This window comes from Cinclus cinclus, chromosome 8 (genome assembly GCF_963662255.1).
Source record: "Cinclus cinclus chromosome 8, bCinCin1.1, whole genome shotgun sequence".
Taxonomy (NCBI): domain Eukaryota; kingdom Metazoa; phylum Chordata; class Aves; order Passeriformes; family Cinclidae; genus Cinclus; species Cinclus cinclus.
Window position 1 is genome coordinate 21,205,252 of NC_085053.1, and position 14,604 is coordinate 21,219,855.

General features: G+C 49.3%; 1 protein-coding gene and 3 non-coding genes across 5 annotated transcripts; 3 read left to right on the forward strand and 1 right to left on the reverse strand.

The window, feature by feature from the left end:
• Positions 1 to 60: 60 nt before the first annotated feature.
• TMEM53 (transmembrane protein 53) lies at positions 61 to 4,893 on the reverse strand. Of its 2 annotated transcripts, none has more exons than XM_062497294.1 (3): positions 4,836 to 4,893; positions 4,217 to 4,329; positions 61 to 2,410 (listed from the first exon to the last, which is right to left on the reverse strand). In XM_062497294.1, exons 1-3 carry the CDS (start codon positions 4,891 to 4,893, stop codon positions 1,748 to 1,750), a joined length of 834 nt encoding a protein of 277 aa, XP_062353278.1. In that variant the 3' UTR covers positions 61 to 1,747. The 2 variants fall into 2 exon arrangements, with proteins under 2 accessions (XP_062353278.1, XP_062353279.1); XM_062497295.1 differs by having other exon boundaries at positions 4,217 to 4,326; positions 4,836 to 4,886.
• A 5,899-nt stretch (positions 4,894 to 10,792) lies between these two features.
• LOC134047055 (U5 spliceosomal RNA) lies at positions 10,793 to 10,907 on the forward strand. Its single transcript, XR_009933405.1, has one exon. It is a non-coding gene; the product is annotated as a U5 spliceosomal RNA (small nuclear RNA).
• Positions 10,908 to 11,797: 890 nt separating this feature from the next.
• Positions 11,798 to 11,902, forward strand: LOC134047044 (U5 spliceosomal RNA). The gene has a single exon (XR_009933395.1). It is a non-coding gene; the product is annotated as a U5 spliceosomal RNA (small nuclear RNA).
• A 427-nt stretch (positions 11,903 to 12,329) lies between these two features.
• LOC134047043 (U5 spliceosomal RNA) lies at positions 12,330 to 12,444 on the forward strand. Its single transcript, XR_009933394.1, has one exon. It is a non-coding gene; the product is annotated as a U5 spliceosomal RNA (small nuclear RNA).
• The last annotated feature ends 2,160 nt before the right edge of the window (positions 12,445 to 14,604 follow it).

Here is a 14,604-nt window from a genome sequence, read left to right on the forward strand (position 1 = left end):
CCCAGCAACAACAGCTCTTGTGCCAGGAGACAGTTTTCACTTTTAAAAAAATCAAAGACAAGCCAGGTCATCAGGCCCTTTTCAGTTAACTCTCACTTATACAGCCCAACCCTCCCTCTTAAACCAGCCCATCAGGGGGTTATTCTGCTGTAAATCAGTGTTGTCACAATAGTCTGCTACAAACAGCTGTGTGGTCACCCCTGCTACTCACCCTGTGCTTTCACTTATGTAAGGTGTTACAGTTCTCGTTTTAAAACTTCCAAATTATTTTAGTGCTTCCCAAGGATCTCCCCCTCTGTGTTTCAATCCAGAACAGTAAGACTTTTGTAATTGTGGATCACAGCACCCCAAGGGTGGGCAAAATCAGCACAGCCACCCACTAGCACAACCTTTTGCAAAACTCCTCCTGCTTTTTAAGTGCCTACCTCTCTAGGGCAGCTCCTTGTTCAAACAGGCCCATGTCACAGCCCTCCAGAGCTTCTTTCTGGCACTTTAAAGTTGGCTAAACCTGTTCACCATTTTATTAATTAAGTTGCTATGCTGTGACAGCATAAACATATCATCAGGCTCTCTTGTGTCTTTATCCCCACTTCTCCCTCAAATAAACAATAAAACCTAAACCTAAATATGGATGAAGTGCAGTACAATGAGCTACTTTTTCACTAGGTGAAAGGAATTAATTTCTTGTACACATTGCATGGACTGCAAAGACTGATCATCTGACAAGAACGTTATGGAAAAAAAAAATCCTATTTCATGGTCATTTGTAGGCTAGAGGTGATTTAAAAAATACCCAGTATAAAGCATAGTTCCAACAGACAGTTCCATTTTCTTCTGCAATTCCACTTTTCTGTTTCTGGGGTCTGGGACAGGTGTAATCCAAAAGTTTCCCTGAATATCCAGATGCAAAATATAGGCTATTCAAAGACATACAATAACAAATAAGTAGCTCTCCAAGAAAGCAAAACTACTCAGCAGAACACACAAAAGACTGGAAGGAACAGAAACAAAACACTAGACACATTCAAAAATGTTAGTTTAAACCTCAGGGTTGAAGAACACAAAAGTTATCACAAACATTTGAGCTCCCACCAAGTATCAGAGAGGTCTGACTGTTTTATCTCAGCTATTTAATGGAACCAGATGAGAGTCTGGTCATACTTCCGTATATACACACCTTTCCTGGTCTCACACTTGGTTTCAGAGCCTGATCTCCAGCAAGGAGAATACAATAAGAGCTGGGATGCACTGAGAAAAGCAGAAAGTCCTGCAGACTTGGCTCTGTTCACTCACTGCATGATAAAAGAAAGGCAGAGAGAAAAAAACAACAATAACAAAGATATAGAAGAGCTGTATTGTAAAATTAGTACAAGCAACAGAACATGCACACTGGACATCGGGGACAAGGAGACAACATGGAAAGCAGAAAAGAAGAAGAGACAGGAAGAAACAAATAATATTCGATGAGATTCTGGTCTGTGACACCTTGGTAAAGCACATCAACATGAACCATGGCAGGATTTCACCTTCAGGACTTTAAATTAATCCGTATCTACTTTCTGCTCTAACGTGGCTGGTCCAAAGGCCAGGCTGGAGGCTTTCAGACTTGTAGACAGTAGGGATGGTAAAAAGCCAAACAAAACGAGAAGCCTCTACTTTCCTTGCTTCAAAGACACAAAAGCAAAGGGGCTGACATTTCCCACAGGAGCTGAGCAAGGAGAGGCAAACACTGAAGGTCATTACAGCACTAAGGAGGTGAGCTCCCAACACAGTCAGACAGGAAAGTCGTGCAGAGGCCGCGGTAATAGGTGGGGTACACCCGCATGTGGCTGACGTGAGCCGAATCTGAGAAGTCCACAGCTTTCACAGGAACACCGAGCTGCTGCCGGGCATCTGCCATGAGCTGAACCTCGCTGGCCTTGATGATGAGATCAGCCTGGGAATAGAGGTAGAGCTCGGGCCAGCGCGAGGGCGCTTTCAGCAGGGCATCGTAATGGCTCTCGTGGATGAGGCGGGTCAGGGGGTACAGCAGGATCCGCAGCACGACGGCCGTGCTGGCAAAAGTGAACAGCAGGAAATACTTGAGCAGCACGTTCATGGAGACCAAGACAGTTGCCAGGGCACGAAGGCCTCCTCGCAAATTTCTTCTGCCAGGGGCGCTATCGAAAATGGTGCCAGCTACTTTGAGGTTCTTAAATGACTTGTGGGTGTGGAGTACCTCAATGATGTAACGATACAGCATGGCACCACCATTGCTGAAAACATGGAAAAGAACCGGTCTGTTTTCAGTACTGTAGTCAAAGAGCAGCTTCAGGAGTTGCCTGGCTGGGGTCTGCAGTGATCTGATGCCAAAGGTCTCAGAGAAGAATATCATCTTCCATGGAGCCGTGTACCGGATGACCGTGCACCCCTAAGAACAATAGAAAGAGACCCCACACACATTTAAGCTGTTCTGCAAATTACACAGAATAGGCAAGCAGCAGCACAAAGAACATGAAAATTTGGGACAGGTTTCCAACAGAAACCACAGAGCCAGAAGAAAGTCCTTAATGTCAGCAGCAAGGCACTGACATTAATACAGATTACATTAATCATAATAGCACACAGTATTATGAAAAGGCCTCTGCAGTGGCAGATGCTGAGCTTTGGTCGTGTCTGAGATCCTTTCAAATCTTGTGCTAACTGGCACAACTCCTGGGGACACTGCCACCCATTTTTATGGGTGTTAATCCTCACCCAGGAGAAGAAAAACATCTCCCTGATTCACAGGCCTTCAGTATCAGGCATTTTGGTAAGAGGAGCATGCTCTGGTACATATCCAGCTCATCACACTGAAGCAAATATAAGAAGATAGAGGAACTTCCTGCACTTGTTTGCAGCTGTAAGACTCACCACCAACCAACACCAACATGATTTTCGTAGACCTTCCTGAAACACTTCAGCTATGCAAAGAAAGAGCTCTGGCTCAAGGACTCAGAACTCCTGAGCAACTGCCTTCAAGTGTAAGTCCTTACATTTAGGTATAGACTTGGAAACAGGATCTTGGAGGAGTTTCAAAATAGAGCAGATAGAACTATATTTATAAATGCTTTAGACCTTTCTATCACCTGAGCTCACTGACATTATACACTGACAAGCACAAAGCAAAGTCACCAAAACAAACCCCCAGAGCTCCCTAAACAGTCAGTGAGGAAGAAGAGGATACCAAGTTCTCAAATCAAAGCCTTCTCTACCATCTTGCCATGGTACAGCTACTTCCTCTTGGTGAGCTAAGAAAACCTATCCTCTCCTTTCCCATTTCTATGATCTTTCTGAGAGAAAAGTATTTTCCAAGAAGTTGTCATGCTGCCCTGTAACATGCTCCTCATCCACTCAGCAGCATCTTAAAGCTACTTAACAACTAATTCATTAGATCAAGCCAATTAATGACTCTTGCACTGGATTACACATTAACAATAGACTTGTTAATGTACAAACTTTACCTCCTATAGTTGGAACAGATTTGGATTAATACAAGACTCCTTGTATGCTGACCAAGAAAAAAAAATTTAATGTTTCACTAGGTCCCCATGCTACAAGCAAGGGTCATTCTAGTAAAATACAGTATTAGAAAGGAAAACATCATAACTTAGGAAACTGGCAGTAGGACAGATCTCTCTAGTTCAAACACAAGGGATTCCTAGTGAGCAGCTATGACTATCAAAGAATGTCTGTTTCACAGACAAGATCAAATTAATTTGGCTTACAACATTTAGATGAATCATTTTCACAGGAAGAGCCAAAGACACGACAGATCCCAATGCATTCTGTCAGTTCCCACCCCAGCCTCACCATGTCTGCGCTGTGGCCTAACAGCAGGCAGTAAACACAGAATCTTTCCCTGCAAGTTTACCTGTTTGGTAAGCTAACACAGTTCACATCATTCCTGAATAATCCCACAACTTTAAAAGCCTTAAGATACTTCAGTGAGTCACACAGCAGCTGAAAGTTTCTCCAATAAGTATTTCTGTCTTAGCTGCACACACAAAGGTGACATCAGCAACTGTTAGATAAGACTGGCCATGCTGTGAGAGACAAGGAGTTTTCCATGACAGGACAACTCTCACTCACTCCCCATGAGTGAGACAGAGAGGCTTCAGAGAGACTTTACCAACAAACAAAAATAAGGCAGTTTTACAGTATGACAGTGTCATGAAAATACAGACAGGCTACTCACCTTCTGGCTGTAGATTGCACTGTATTTGGCCAGGTATTTGTCCTGGCAGCCGGCCCAGCCTAGGAGGATCACCACAGGCTGGCCCTCGGCAGGCTCACTCTCTGTACTGCCTTCTGAAACAAATGACAATGTTACAGCAACTGCCCTCCAGTCTACCCGAGTCAGAACTTACAGCTGCCTGTCTGGTTAGTCAGTTAATTTAGTTGGTTAGTAAAGTTTAAAGGCAATGCTGAAGCAAGTACAAGCTTGAGTTCTCGGTCAGTTACGAGTATTGCCTCACGCCGGTTTCACTGCGTGGGCGAGCTCTGCAGCACAGCACAGCTTCAGCGCCTGCAGCTCCCACCGCTCCCCAGCGACGCAAAGCCAGCACCGAACTGATCCCGATCCCTAAGGGGAGTGAGACCGCGCCTTCCGGAGACATAGCAGCAGCTGCTGCCACTTCCAGGGGGAACAGGGAAGCGTCCTGCCCTGTCTTCCAAGGGACTGCCAGACACCTGCTAGAGCACCAGTGCCCCACGGCTCCTCCTCCCATACACCAGCCCGCTCTCCCCTTCTCCTCTCGCAGAAGCTTCCCAGTCCCTGCTGTCACTGGCGTCCCCGGTCCCGCTCGCCTCCGCACCGGGGGCCTGTCCCGGCTGCAGCTCCACCACGGCCTCCTTCGGCCCGCGGGTGCCCATGGCCGCGCTCCGCGTACCGGCCGCCGCTTCCGCCCCCCAGGAAGCCCCGCCCACCTCACTCTCTTTAGCCAATGGGAAAGAAGGTTCACGCCCCGTCTCCTCATTCGCCCCGCCCCCCAACCCACCTCCCACTTCCTTAGCAACGCGCCCTTAGCACCGGCCCAGCGCCCCGCCCACTGACCACCCATTGGGCAGGGGGAGAAGGTCGGGCAGCGATTGATTGGTTGAGCCGCGTGTCAGTCATTCTGCGGGGTAACCGCCCCCTCGGGGCAGGGGCGCGGGTGTGGGGGGCTGAGGCGAGAGCGGGCCGAAGGGCCTGGAGTGGGGACTGCAGTCAGCGGGGCCGGGGGATACGGCGGGCATGAGGGGTGAGAGGGGTTGTTGGCCCTCATCTGGGCGTTTGGGTTAGGAGGGGCTGGGCACGCGGGTCAGGGAGTGTGTCAGGGACGGTGCGGCCTTGAGTGGGGTTTGTGTGTGAGGGAGCACAGGGCCTGTGGTTGAGCTGGATCAGGCCTGTGGGATGGCCGTCTGCGGCATGGAATGCTGAGGTCGCATTGGATCAGACGGGGCAGAGGCTGGGACGGATGCAAGGGGCAGTGCACGGGTGGGTTTGGGGCTGTGGCTGCCTTAGCAGTGGGGCTGGGAGGCAGGACATGCAGGTGACGGAGGGGCCGGCCGTACCGTGGGCTGAGGGGCTGGGCATGTTGGGGTACACTGAGGAAGGTGCAGCTGTGCATGAGAGGACTTGAGGTATGCCGGGAAAGGGTGAAACCTGCCAGGGAAACAAGCCCCAAGTTCTGCCTGAGGCTGGGCACAACCTTGATGTTGCAAGATGCAAAGATAACAGCAAATCAGTGTCACTCTGTCATTCCACGAGTCCAAGTGTCATTCACACTCGGTCTGAGACTGAAGTAGCACCAGTCTACCTTTTGATCTCAATCTGATGATTAAGCAGTACTCTGGATGTAAAGAACTGCTGAATTGCCAGAGCCAGTTCCTAAATCACTGTGGGTTTTTTTTCTTGGCGGGAATAAAGTCCTGCCCTGACCCAGCCTTGTTTTGATTATTAGGTCCAGTGGACTGGGTGGCAGCCCAACACTGTTGACAGCAGAGTTTGAAGCCAACGAGCAGCAGTTACATGGTGATGCTAGCTAGTACTGACAAACGATTCAGGCAAGTCATATAACTTCCCCATGTCTGTATGTTCCCATATGTTAAATGGTCATAATAAAAACATTAATGTACAATTTCAGGGTACTTTGTAATGTTGGCTTAAAGACTCCTATGTCAGCAAATGCTGTTATTATAGGAGGCAGAGACAGACACCACTGTATCCTCTGAAGCCCTATCATCATGTATCAAGCTTCTTTTTTTTGTCGTTTGTTCATAGGCAAGTCCTTTGTATCACTAAAATCCTCACATCCAGAGGCTGGTGCTGGTATTTCTAAGTGGGGGGAAGGAGGGGGGGAGTGTGTTACTGCAGCTTTATAATAAAAATGGGAGAGCATTACACCACCAGCATCTTAAACATAAATATGGAAACGTTAATTTAGAATCAATTTTGGGATGTTTCAGACTGTAAAGTTCTTTTAACTAGATCTCTGTTGAGGACAGAGGAGCACTTTATGGGACTGTAAATTTCATGCAAACAGTCTCTGTGAAATACAGATTCCCCCTGCACATGAGCTGTTCTCTCAATATCAATCATATGCCTTGTAAGTAATGTTTCACAAATATTCTGTAAATCACAGGAAAATGCTTGCAATAATGTGAAATATGACTTTCACTTGACTGTTTCAGCAGAGGCCCCTAACAGGCCATTCTCCTGTCAGCACTAACATTTGTTATGGCTAATAACATTTTCAATCACAACTATTTTGGGAAAATTGATTTATTTTAAACCTGTTTCCCTGCAAAGGAGGTCCTGAAAACGCCCTACCAAGGACACAGATGTCTTACAGATCACAGACCGTAAATTCCCAAATGAAATTTTATCTCATCTTAATTCTCAAGCACTGTTTCTTAGGCAGCTTTTTGAAGACTTTACTTGTTTGTTTTTAGGCCCTGAGATACATGTTCACATATTAGTCATTGTTTTCAGTCTGGATAATAGGAGTAGAAAGTTACTTTTGAGTAGCTATCTTGGGGATACTTTGGAACTGGTTTAAAATTTTGCTCCAGGTACTAGGAGAAAGGGCTTAAGAAGCTTGTAGATAGGAAATTGGTAATCTTGATGATTTGTATTACATCGAAAAAACTTCTTATTCTGAAGCACAAAGATTTATGTAATTGTAACTCTTTTTCTCAATTAACCACACTTAAATAAAACCTAAAATTGTGCTTTTGTTAGGTAGGAAGTTTGAGAAGTGCATTAGACAAGGTGTGAATTCCTTTCTTATCCCTAGGCATGTTGATACAGTTTGGTGGTGGACAGGACACCTGTGTTAATGCCACTGTTTGCAACCTTATCCCTCTTTCTGGACACAGATCCTGGTGTTTAACTGCAAGGCTCCTTGACACTGGGCAGTGTCCTGCAGCCAAAGGCATGCGTGGCTGTGGGATTGCCGCACAAATTGAGAGTTTAGTCCCTGACATTCTATCTCCCTTACTAAGTGCACCTTCACTTTTGTCAAGCTGGACTAGGGGATATCATACTGAGCCAAAAGTGTGCCAAAGACACTTGGAAAAATGTAGATTTCTTTATTTAACACGTGTGTGAAGAAATAGAAGGAATTGCAGACAAGGGATGTTTCTGGGGCTTCTGTCTTCTTGCTCATAGCTCTTAAAATTGTAGCTTTTCTTAGATTGTTTAAAAACATGCCAGGAAAATTAGATAGGGAAAAAATAGAGCAAACGTCTGTCATGCTAAAGGGTGCCAAAGCTCTTTCCCACTGCCAAGGCCAGGCACATGTTCCTGGGGTTGATGTGGGCCCAGTCCAAATGGCTGTCATTCCAGCATGTGAGTGAGGGCTGTGCTGCTGTGCTAACAGGCATTTATAGCCCCCTTGACCCTGTCACCCCCCATAAATCCATACCTATTTCTGCTCTCATTTCACTCTATTTATTCCCTGGCAGGTCAGATATGAGATGCAGTGTTCATATCATGAGGCTAGTGAGAAACAGGGCTGGGGTAATGGATAACATCAAAATTACTTTATTAGCAGAGCAGAGAAGAGAGCTCCTGTGGTGAAACCACCTGCCCAGGAAAATAGTCTCAAGTCTGTCACAGAATCATTGTGCAGCTTCAGACATGTCAGGAACTCTCCTTTTGCTGGTTTTCCTACCTATGAAATAAGAGAAGATTATTTTAATATAATAATTAAAGATTAAATAGTTACTAAGTGCTTTAATATTATTTTCCAGAGATGTTAAATGTGATTTTAGTGGTAATTCCTTAGTACTGTCTTTCTTCACAAACCTTTTTAAACTTCTTTCTCATTTTTCTCTAGGCAGAAGAGATCATGACAACTGTCAAAAAGCAGGAAGTCATTAACCATCATGGTTTTCTTGCAAGAATGGGATAGTGCACAAAAAGTTGCTCAAAGTTGTATCCTGAACAGCTTCATTAAAAACAAGGCAGAACCAGAGCTGAAGCTGGACTGCCCAGGGAGCCAGCTTGTTTCTGGCTCACCTAACAGTGCAGCTCAGGACGATGCATCTATTTCCTTGGACAGCTGGAGGTGCTGTGTGGTACTGAAATGGAAAGAATGGGCAAGTTCTCTACAGAAAATTTGTTTAAAGAATAAGCTTTTGTAGAGAGACATCCACATCCAGCCACATTCTGCACATCTGAGAAACAACCTGGCTATTGAAATATGGAGCTGAAGGGAAAACCATGTAGCCCGTCTCTCAGGAACCTAGAATTAGTGGTTTTTCTCACATTTGGATGAGTGTGCTGCCTCTGCCTGCCTGTAAGAGGACAGTCCATGCTCTTCTGCAGAGACAGTATCCAGTTCAGACCTCTACCCACTGCAGTGAGATAAGAGGTAATGTCTCCCAGGACATGGCATGCTAGCAGAGGAAGATAGGCTTCAAGGCAAGTGACATTTCTGGCCTTGTTCCCCTTATTCTTGCAGCCTTGCAGCCACAGATACCTTACTGAATTTCCAGCGATCAGAGGTGTCTTGATTCCTCTGGAAATACTGAGGCTGGACCACCTGAAAGAAGAGGACAAAAGAGAGCATGTAAAGCTGCTGCTGCTCACTGGAGACACTGGCAGGGAGTATAAGGAGCTCATTTGTGAAAGCTGTGGTATGCAGCATGCCCGTATGTGCTTTGTCCTGATTCAAGCAAGGATGTTCTCCCTGACCTCTGCTTGCTGCACTGAGCCATTCCTTTCCCTCTGACTGCTGATGGCAGATCCAGTAGTGCTGCTCTAGCTGGAAGGAGTTCAGAGTCTCAGCTATCACTGAGCAGTTGCATTTCATCCTCTCTCATTTCTTAACAAGCTCACTTTCTTCACAGTCATTTTGGTGCAATATTGCTGCGTTGCTAGTTGCAATTCCTCCTGTTAAAACCACAAAAGTTTCCATCCTTACTGCAGCATTTAACTACTGCAAACTTTTCCAGAGTTCCTCCCTGGGGTGGGAGAGTTTTGCAGCTTGTATCTTTTAAAAGCATTACAACATTTTTGTTTTGTTTTGTTTTCTTCCTCCTGGGTAGTACAAGCCAAATCCTGTTAGTTCTGTACTTCAGAGGACATTCTTAGAGGCTGTGGGGTGATACATGCTGTCACAGCTTCCTCCAAGAGAGACAAAGCAGCAGGCTGAGCAGTGGGATCTGCAGCAGCTCTGTTGGTATACCAGTGCCAGACTCTGTTTCTGCAAATGCCTGCGGAAGGGCCTTCTTTGGCCACTTCCTCCAGCTGAGAATTTTGCTAAATGGTTTTCCAGCTGTGGTTCCTGACAAGGAGAGAAGTTTTGTCCTGGCTGTTTGAGCCACACTTCAACTGGGATGCGGTACTGGGTTCTCTCAGAGTGACAGTGAAACAGCTAGATGGCTGATCCAGGCTCATCCAGGCACACAAGTTGGCATTTCTTTCTCTGCACAAGGATGCAAGCCCTGACCAAGTTCTCAAATGCCTTCAGCTCAGCAGAAGGTCAAAGACGCACAGGTTCTGCTGGACTCTTTGGGCCACAGCAATCCCAAGCACCAGAGCTAAGATTCCCGAGGCCTAGAAACTGTGCTGTCGTGTACTCCCCCCAGGCCCAGCACAGGGCTCTGCAGACACTCGGGGTCACCCAGGTGAGGAGCGGGCCTTGCTGGAGGCAACAGGCAGTGTTACCACCTGTGTCCATCCCCACTCCGGCAGGAGCTGTGCCTGTCTCTTTGGCATTGTGGCTGCACTGGGTAGCCCTACTGCATGGAAGAGAACAGTCTGGAGAACTGCGTGAAGACTCCCTGTCACTCTGCCATTCTTCCCCGGGATGTGACGGGAGACGTGCCCTGTGTGCTCATGGAGCCCATGCTGGGTGCGCTGTGCTCAGTACACTGGAGGGCCAGTACAAAGGTAGGAACTGTCTACCCACCCTGGGCGGTGTGAGGCTAGCTTGGGCAAGTGTGCCGGGGGCGAAGGGTAGGCACAGGAGGTCTCGATCGAGCGCCCCTGCAGCGCCGATCCTGCCCGGCTGCGACTGATACAGGCCGGGCGGGGAAGAGCGCCGTATTAGTATTCAGGTTAATTTGCATACCCAGGGTGCACCGCGCGGAGTGCCGCAGACACGGCGAAGTTCGGGCCGCCACTCCCCGGAACCGCCGGTCCGGTGCAAGGCCGTGCTCTGTTCCCTGCCGGGGGAACTGGACGGGGCAGCAGAGGGTCGAACCTGGGGGCAGCCGGCGTCGCTGCATACTCAGGAGGGACAGCCATGGATCGGTAGCTGCCGAGGGGGAGGGTTGCGGTATACTCTGGTTTCTCTTCAGATCGTATAAATCTTTCGCCTTTTACTAAAGATTTCCGTGGAGAGGAACAGGCACGAGTGTCGAGAAATTTTTAGAGGCTCCATTTCGGTGGAGCTGTCCCTATAACGGTTAAAAACAGGTTTAGCTGATAATGGAAAGCATATACCGGAGTGTGTATACATACTCCTCGTTGTATCTGTCTGAAGTGCGATCTGGTCCGGCTGAGTTCCCGGCTGCACCGGCCCATCCGCACCGCCGCTACCCCCGCGGGGCGGCCGCCTCGCTGCCCTTGTCTGGTCAGAAGATGCGCGGTGACGGGGGCAGCGCTGGGGCAACCCCTCCTCCCGGCCCGGGCGATGCAGCGGAGCAGCTGAGTGCCGGCGATTCGGGCTCCGGGAGAAAGGACAGCCGGGGACCTGCCTGACAGTCCCGAACACTCCAGCCGCCCCCGCCGGCCAGGGGGATAGGGCTGGTGTTGGTGCCCGCCCGGAGCCCAGCACCATGCGTGAGGCCCCCACCGCAAGCCCCCTCGCTGTCGAGCTCCGGTCCGTGGCGGCGGTGTATGGCGGCCTTTCTCTGAGCCGACTTTTTGCCTCTGCGTGGTGTTGCCCGTGGCGACGATGCGACCAGACCCGAACGCCACGGGGTCTTTGTCCAGTTCCGCTCGCTTTGTGCCCACCTGCCCGCTCCGCTCCCCCCACCCCGTCAGGAGGGCAGGAAGCACCGGCCTTGGTGGGGGCGGGCCGCCTTCTCCGCCTGGTGTGAGATCAGCAGACCCGGGATGCAGTGCGGGCAGCGCCGGGCTGGATGTGCCGAGCGCTGCCGCTCCGAGCCGGTGCGGGCCTGGGTTCGGGCCAGCCGGGCTGTGGTACCGGCGGGGGGGTTGGTGCCGAACCGGGTGAGGCGCCGGAAGGAGTGGAAAGTAGGGAAAGAAATTGAGAAAAGGTCGTCGTGTCCTCTGGGGCAGCTGCGGGGAGTGGCGATACGTGCAGGGTAACATACAGGTACGCTCTGGTTTCTCTTCAGACTCCATATATCTTTCGCCTTTTACTAGTGGAGAGGAACGAGTACGAGTCTTAAGAAATGTTTTGTGGCTCCACTGCGGTGGAGCTAACTTTTTGTGGTTAAAGAAAGAGTAAATGGTGGAAGTTTATTGGGTTGGGTTGTTGGTACTGAGTTGCGGCAATGGAGTACATTAGCGGTCCCGCCCGGTTCCGACGGCAGGGATAATGGCTCTGCTGCGGCACTGATGTCACCGAAATCAACGTGTCCCGCCCATTCATGACGCCAGCTGCTCCTGCTCAGTACCGGCGCCCCATCGCCGGGCTGATTTGCATGCCCAGAGTGCTCCGCGGCCCCTCCGCTGTCCGGCGTTGCGGCCGCTGCCCCGCCCGGGCTGTGGGGGCTGCCCGGTGTGTGCGTCCCTCGGGGCACGGCCGGCGGGGATGCGGGGTCGGGAGCGGCGGGCGGGCGAGCGTCGCCCTCTCTTATGGGGGGTGGGGCAGACGGTGGCTATGTCGGATGGGGGACAGGGAGGTATACTCTGGTTTCTCTTCAGATCGTATAAATCTTTCGCCTTTTACTAAAGATTTCCGTGGAGAGGAACAAGCACGAGTGTTGAGGAATTTTTTGAGGCTCCATCTCGGTGGAGCTACCTTTTCTTCTGAGTAAAAGATAGGTTAAAATCCTGCGGTTAGGTTAAGCAGTCCGGGTTTCCCGTTTGGCTGTACTGCCAAAAGTATGAGTACTAGCCACGGCCCACGGGTGACCCTCCAGAGCGACGAGCAGGGTTGTTTTACTTAGGGTCCGCCCTCTCTTGCAGGGCTCAGCCGTCACCTTGACGGGTAGGGGAGGTGCAGAGGGCTGTCCCCTGAGGCGAGGGCTGCCCGGGTCCTGGCAGGGGCTGCCTGCAGTGCTAATGTTGCCTTGCAGGTCTCCAGAGATGTGCTGAGTGCTGCTAGGTGAGGATGGTGAACAGTTCCAACGCTGGGTGCTTCCTGTCCCGGCTCAGCAGTGCAGGCCACAAGTAGGCTCAGGCTGCCTGAGCTGTGGCATGCGCATAGATTATATATAGCCACAGTGTTTCCTGAAAAACTGCAGCCATTCTCTCATCGTAGCAGCATAACTCCACCTCTGACATCTTAGAAGTTTTTCAAAGCATCATTCTCTCCTTCCACATACACATATAGCCACACTTTGAGAGAGTATGCGTAACAGGCAGCTGCCACAAAAGCCATTCAGTGAGAAACTGGAGCAGAGGTTACAGGACCATAAAAAGAACCTTAGAGAAGTAGCATCCTTTCAGTAGGAAAGGACTGGGATGTGTTCCTCCCAGGAAAGATTCATCCATTCACCTCTGCACTCCTCACTGCTGAGTGTCCTGTCAAGCCTCCAGCTGGGTGTGCAGGGAGAAGTGCTCAGACTGTCCCTGCTATTACCACTGAAGCTGTCTTGAAGTTCTATTAATAGAGAGATGTGAAATCTGCACTGGCCTTGTGTACTGTCACCCTTGATGGCTGGGTCTGGAAGCCATGTATGGTCTGCACAGGGCTGAAGGGTGCTGCATGGCTCATGGCCAGTGTATTCTCCACACAGCTGGGAGCCATAGCCAGCAGTGGAACACCCTTTTCAAACATCAGCCACCCACTGGAAAACCTAGTGCCTATGATTGACTGCATAATCCTTAATGAAATTCAGCCATTTGCACTAAAATCAGTTCATTCAATACAAATTTGCAGCACAGTGGCCACAAGATAGTGCTGTCAGAACACCTTCTCTGCAAAAGTAGATGACAGAAAATGCTTGGTGGGGAGGGAGGCAAACCTGAGGAGTTTTCCAGTGACATTGTTGCAGCAGTCAGGGTGGTGATGCTTGAGTCCCAAGGTTTTGGTGGTTACACAAGAAACTTAGCAGACTTAAATATACACCAGGAAGCTCCCACTGATCATTAAACAGCTGGTTCTCAGCAAGCCCTAGTGATAAATGACTGTTAATCCATGCACAGCTGAACATTTTTTATTTTGGAACTCTCTGCGCTGTTGCTGCTACTAAAGCAGGACAGGAACACAATGTTTTCCTTTGCGATCGCACTAAGAGGCAGAGACTCGGGTCATTGTACGGTTCCTCCCCCTTCCAGGGTAGAAGCTGGTGGCCTGCAGACCAGGTCTCTAACTCCTAAGGCAGGTCTAGGGAAAATAAGCAATCTTAGGTGCACAGAGGGAAGGTAGCAGGCAATACTGCATTCCTTGCACAGGGAAGGGCTGGATAATCCAAGAGTACTAACATCTGAAGTGGAACAGGATTGTCTTGCTTTTGTCCAGACTTAGTAGGGCATAACAGCTCTTTTACTCTGGCTGTGCCATTTTGGTATGACGCAGGCAGAGTACCCCTGCTGCAGAGGAGGATTGTGCCTGGGTTGAAGTATCCCTTCTTTAAGTGCTTGTGACTTAAGGTTTGCACTCACATCCCACAAAGATCCCTAACTCTTACTGTCTTTTCCAGGCCAGCCCTGAAACATAGCACACAGTTGGTCCAGTCTAGGCTGAAGAACTGGCTTCCAATATCGATGGTATCTCCAGACACACAGCAAGGATTCAGTCCACAGATGGCAGGTGCAGTCACTTAAATTACACCCTTGACTTTCAGAGGGAGCAGGTAGCTGTAAGAAAAGAGGGAGTAATGGTAGAATGCCCCCTTTGTGATCTGATGTTTGCATAGCTGCATCCTGTGTTGCTGAACCTAAAGCTCACAGAAATGTTTTGTGCTTTTGAAGACAAATGCTGAACTGAGCTGAATAAATAAGAGAGCAGGCAT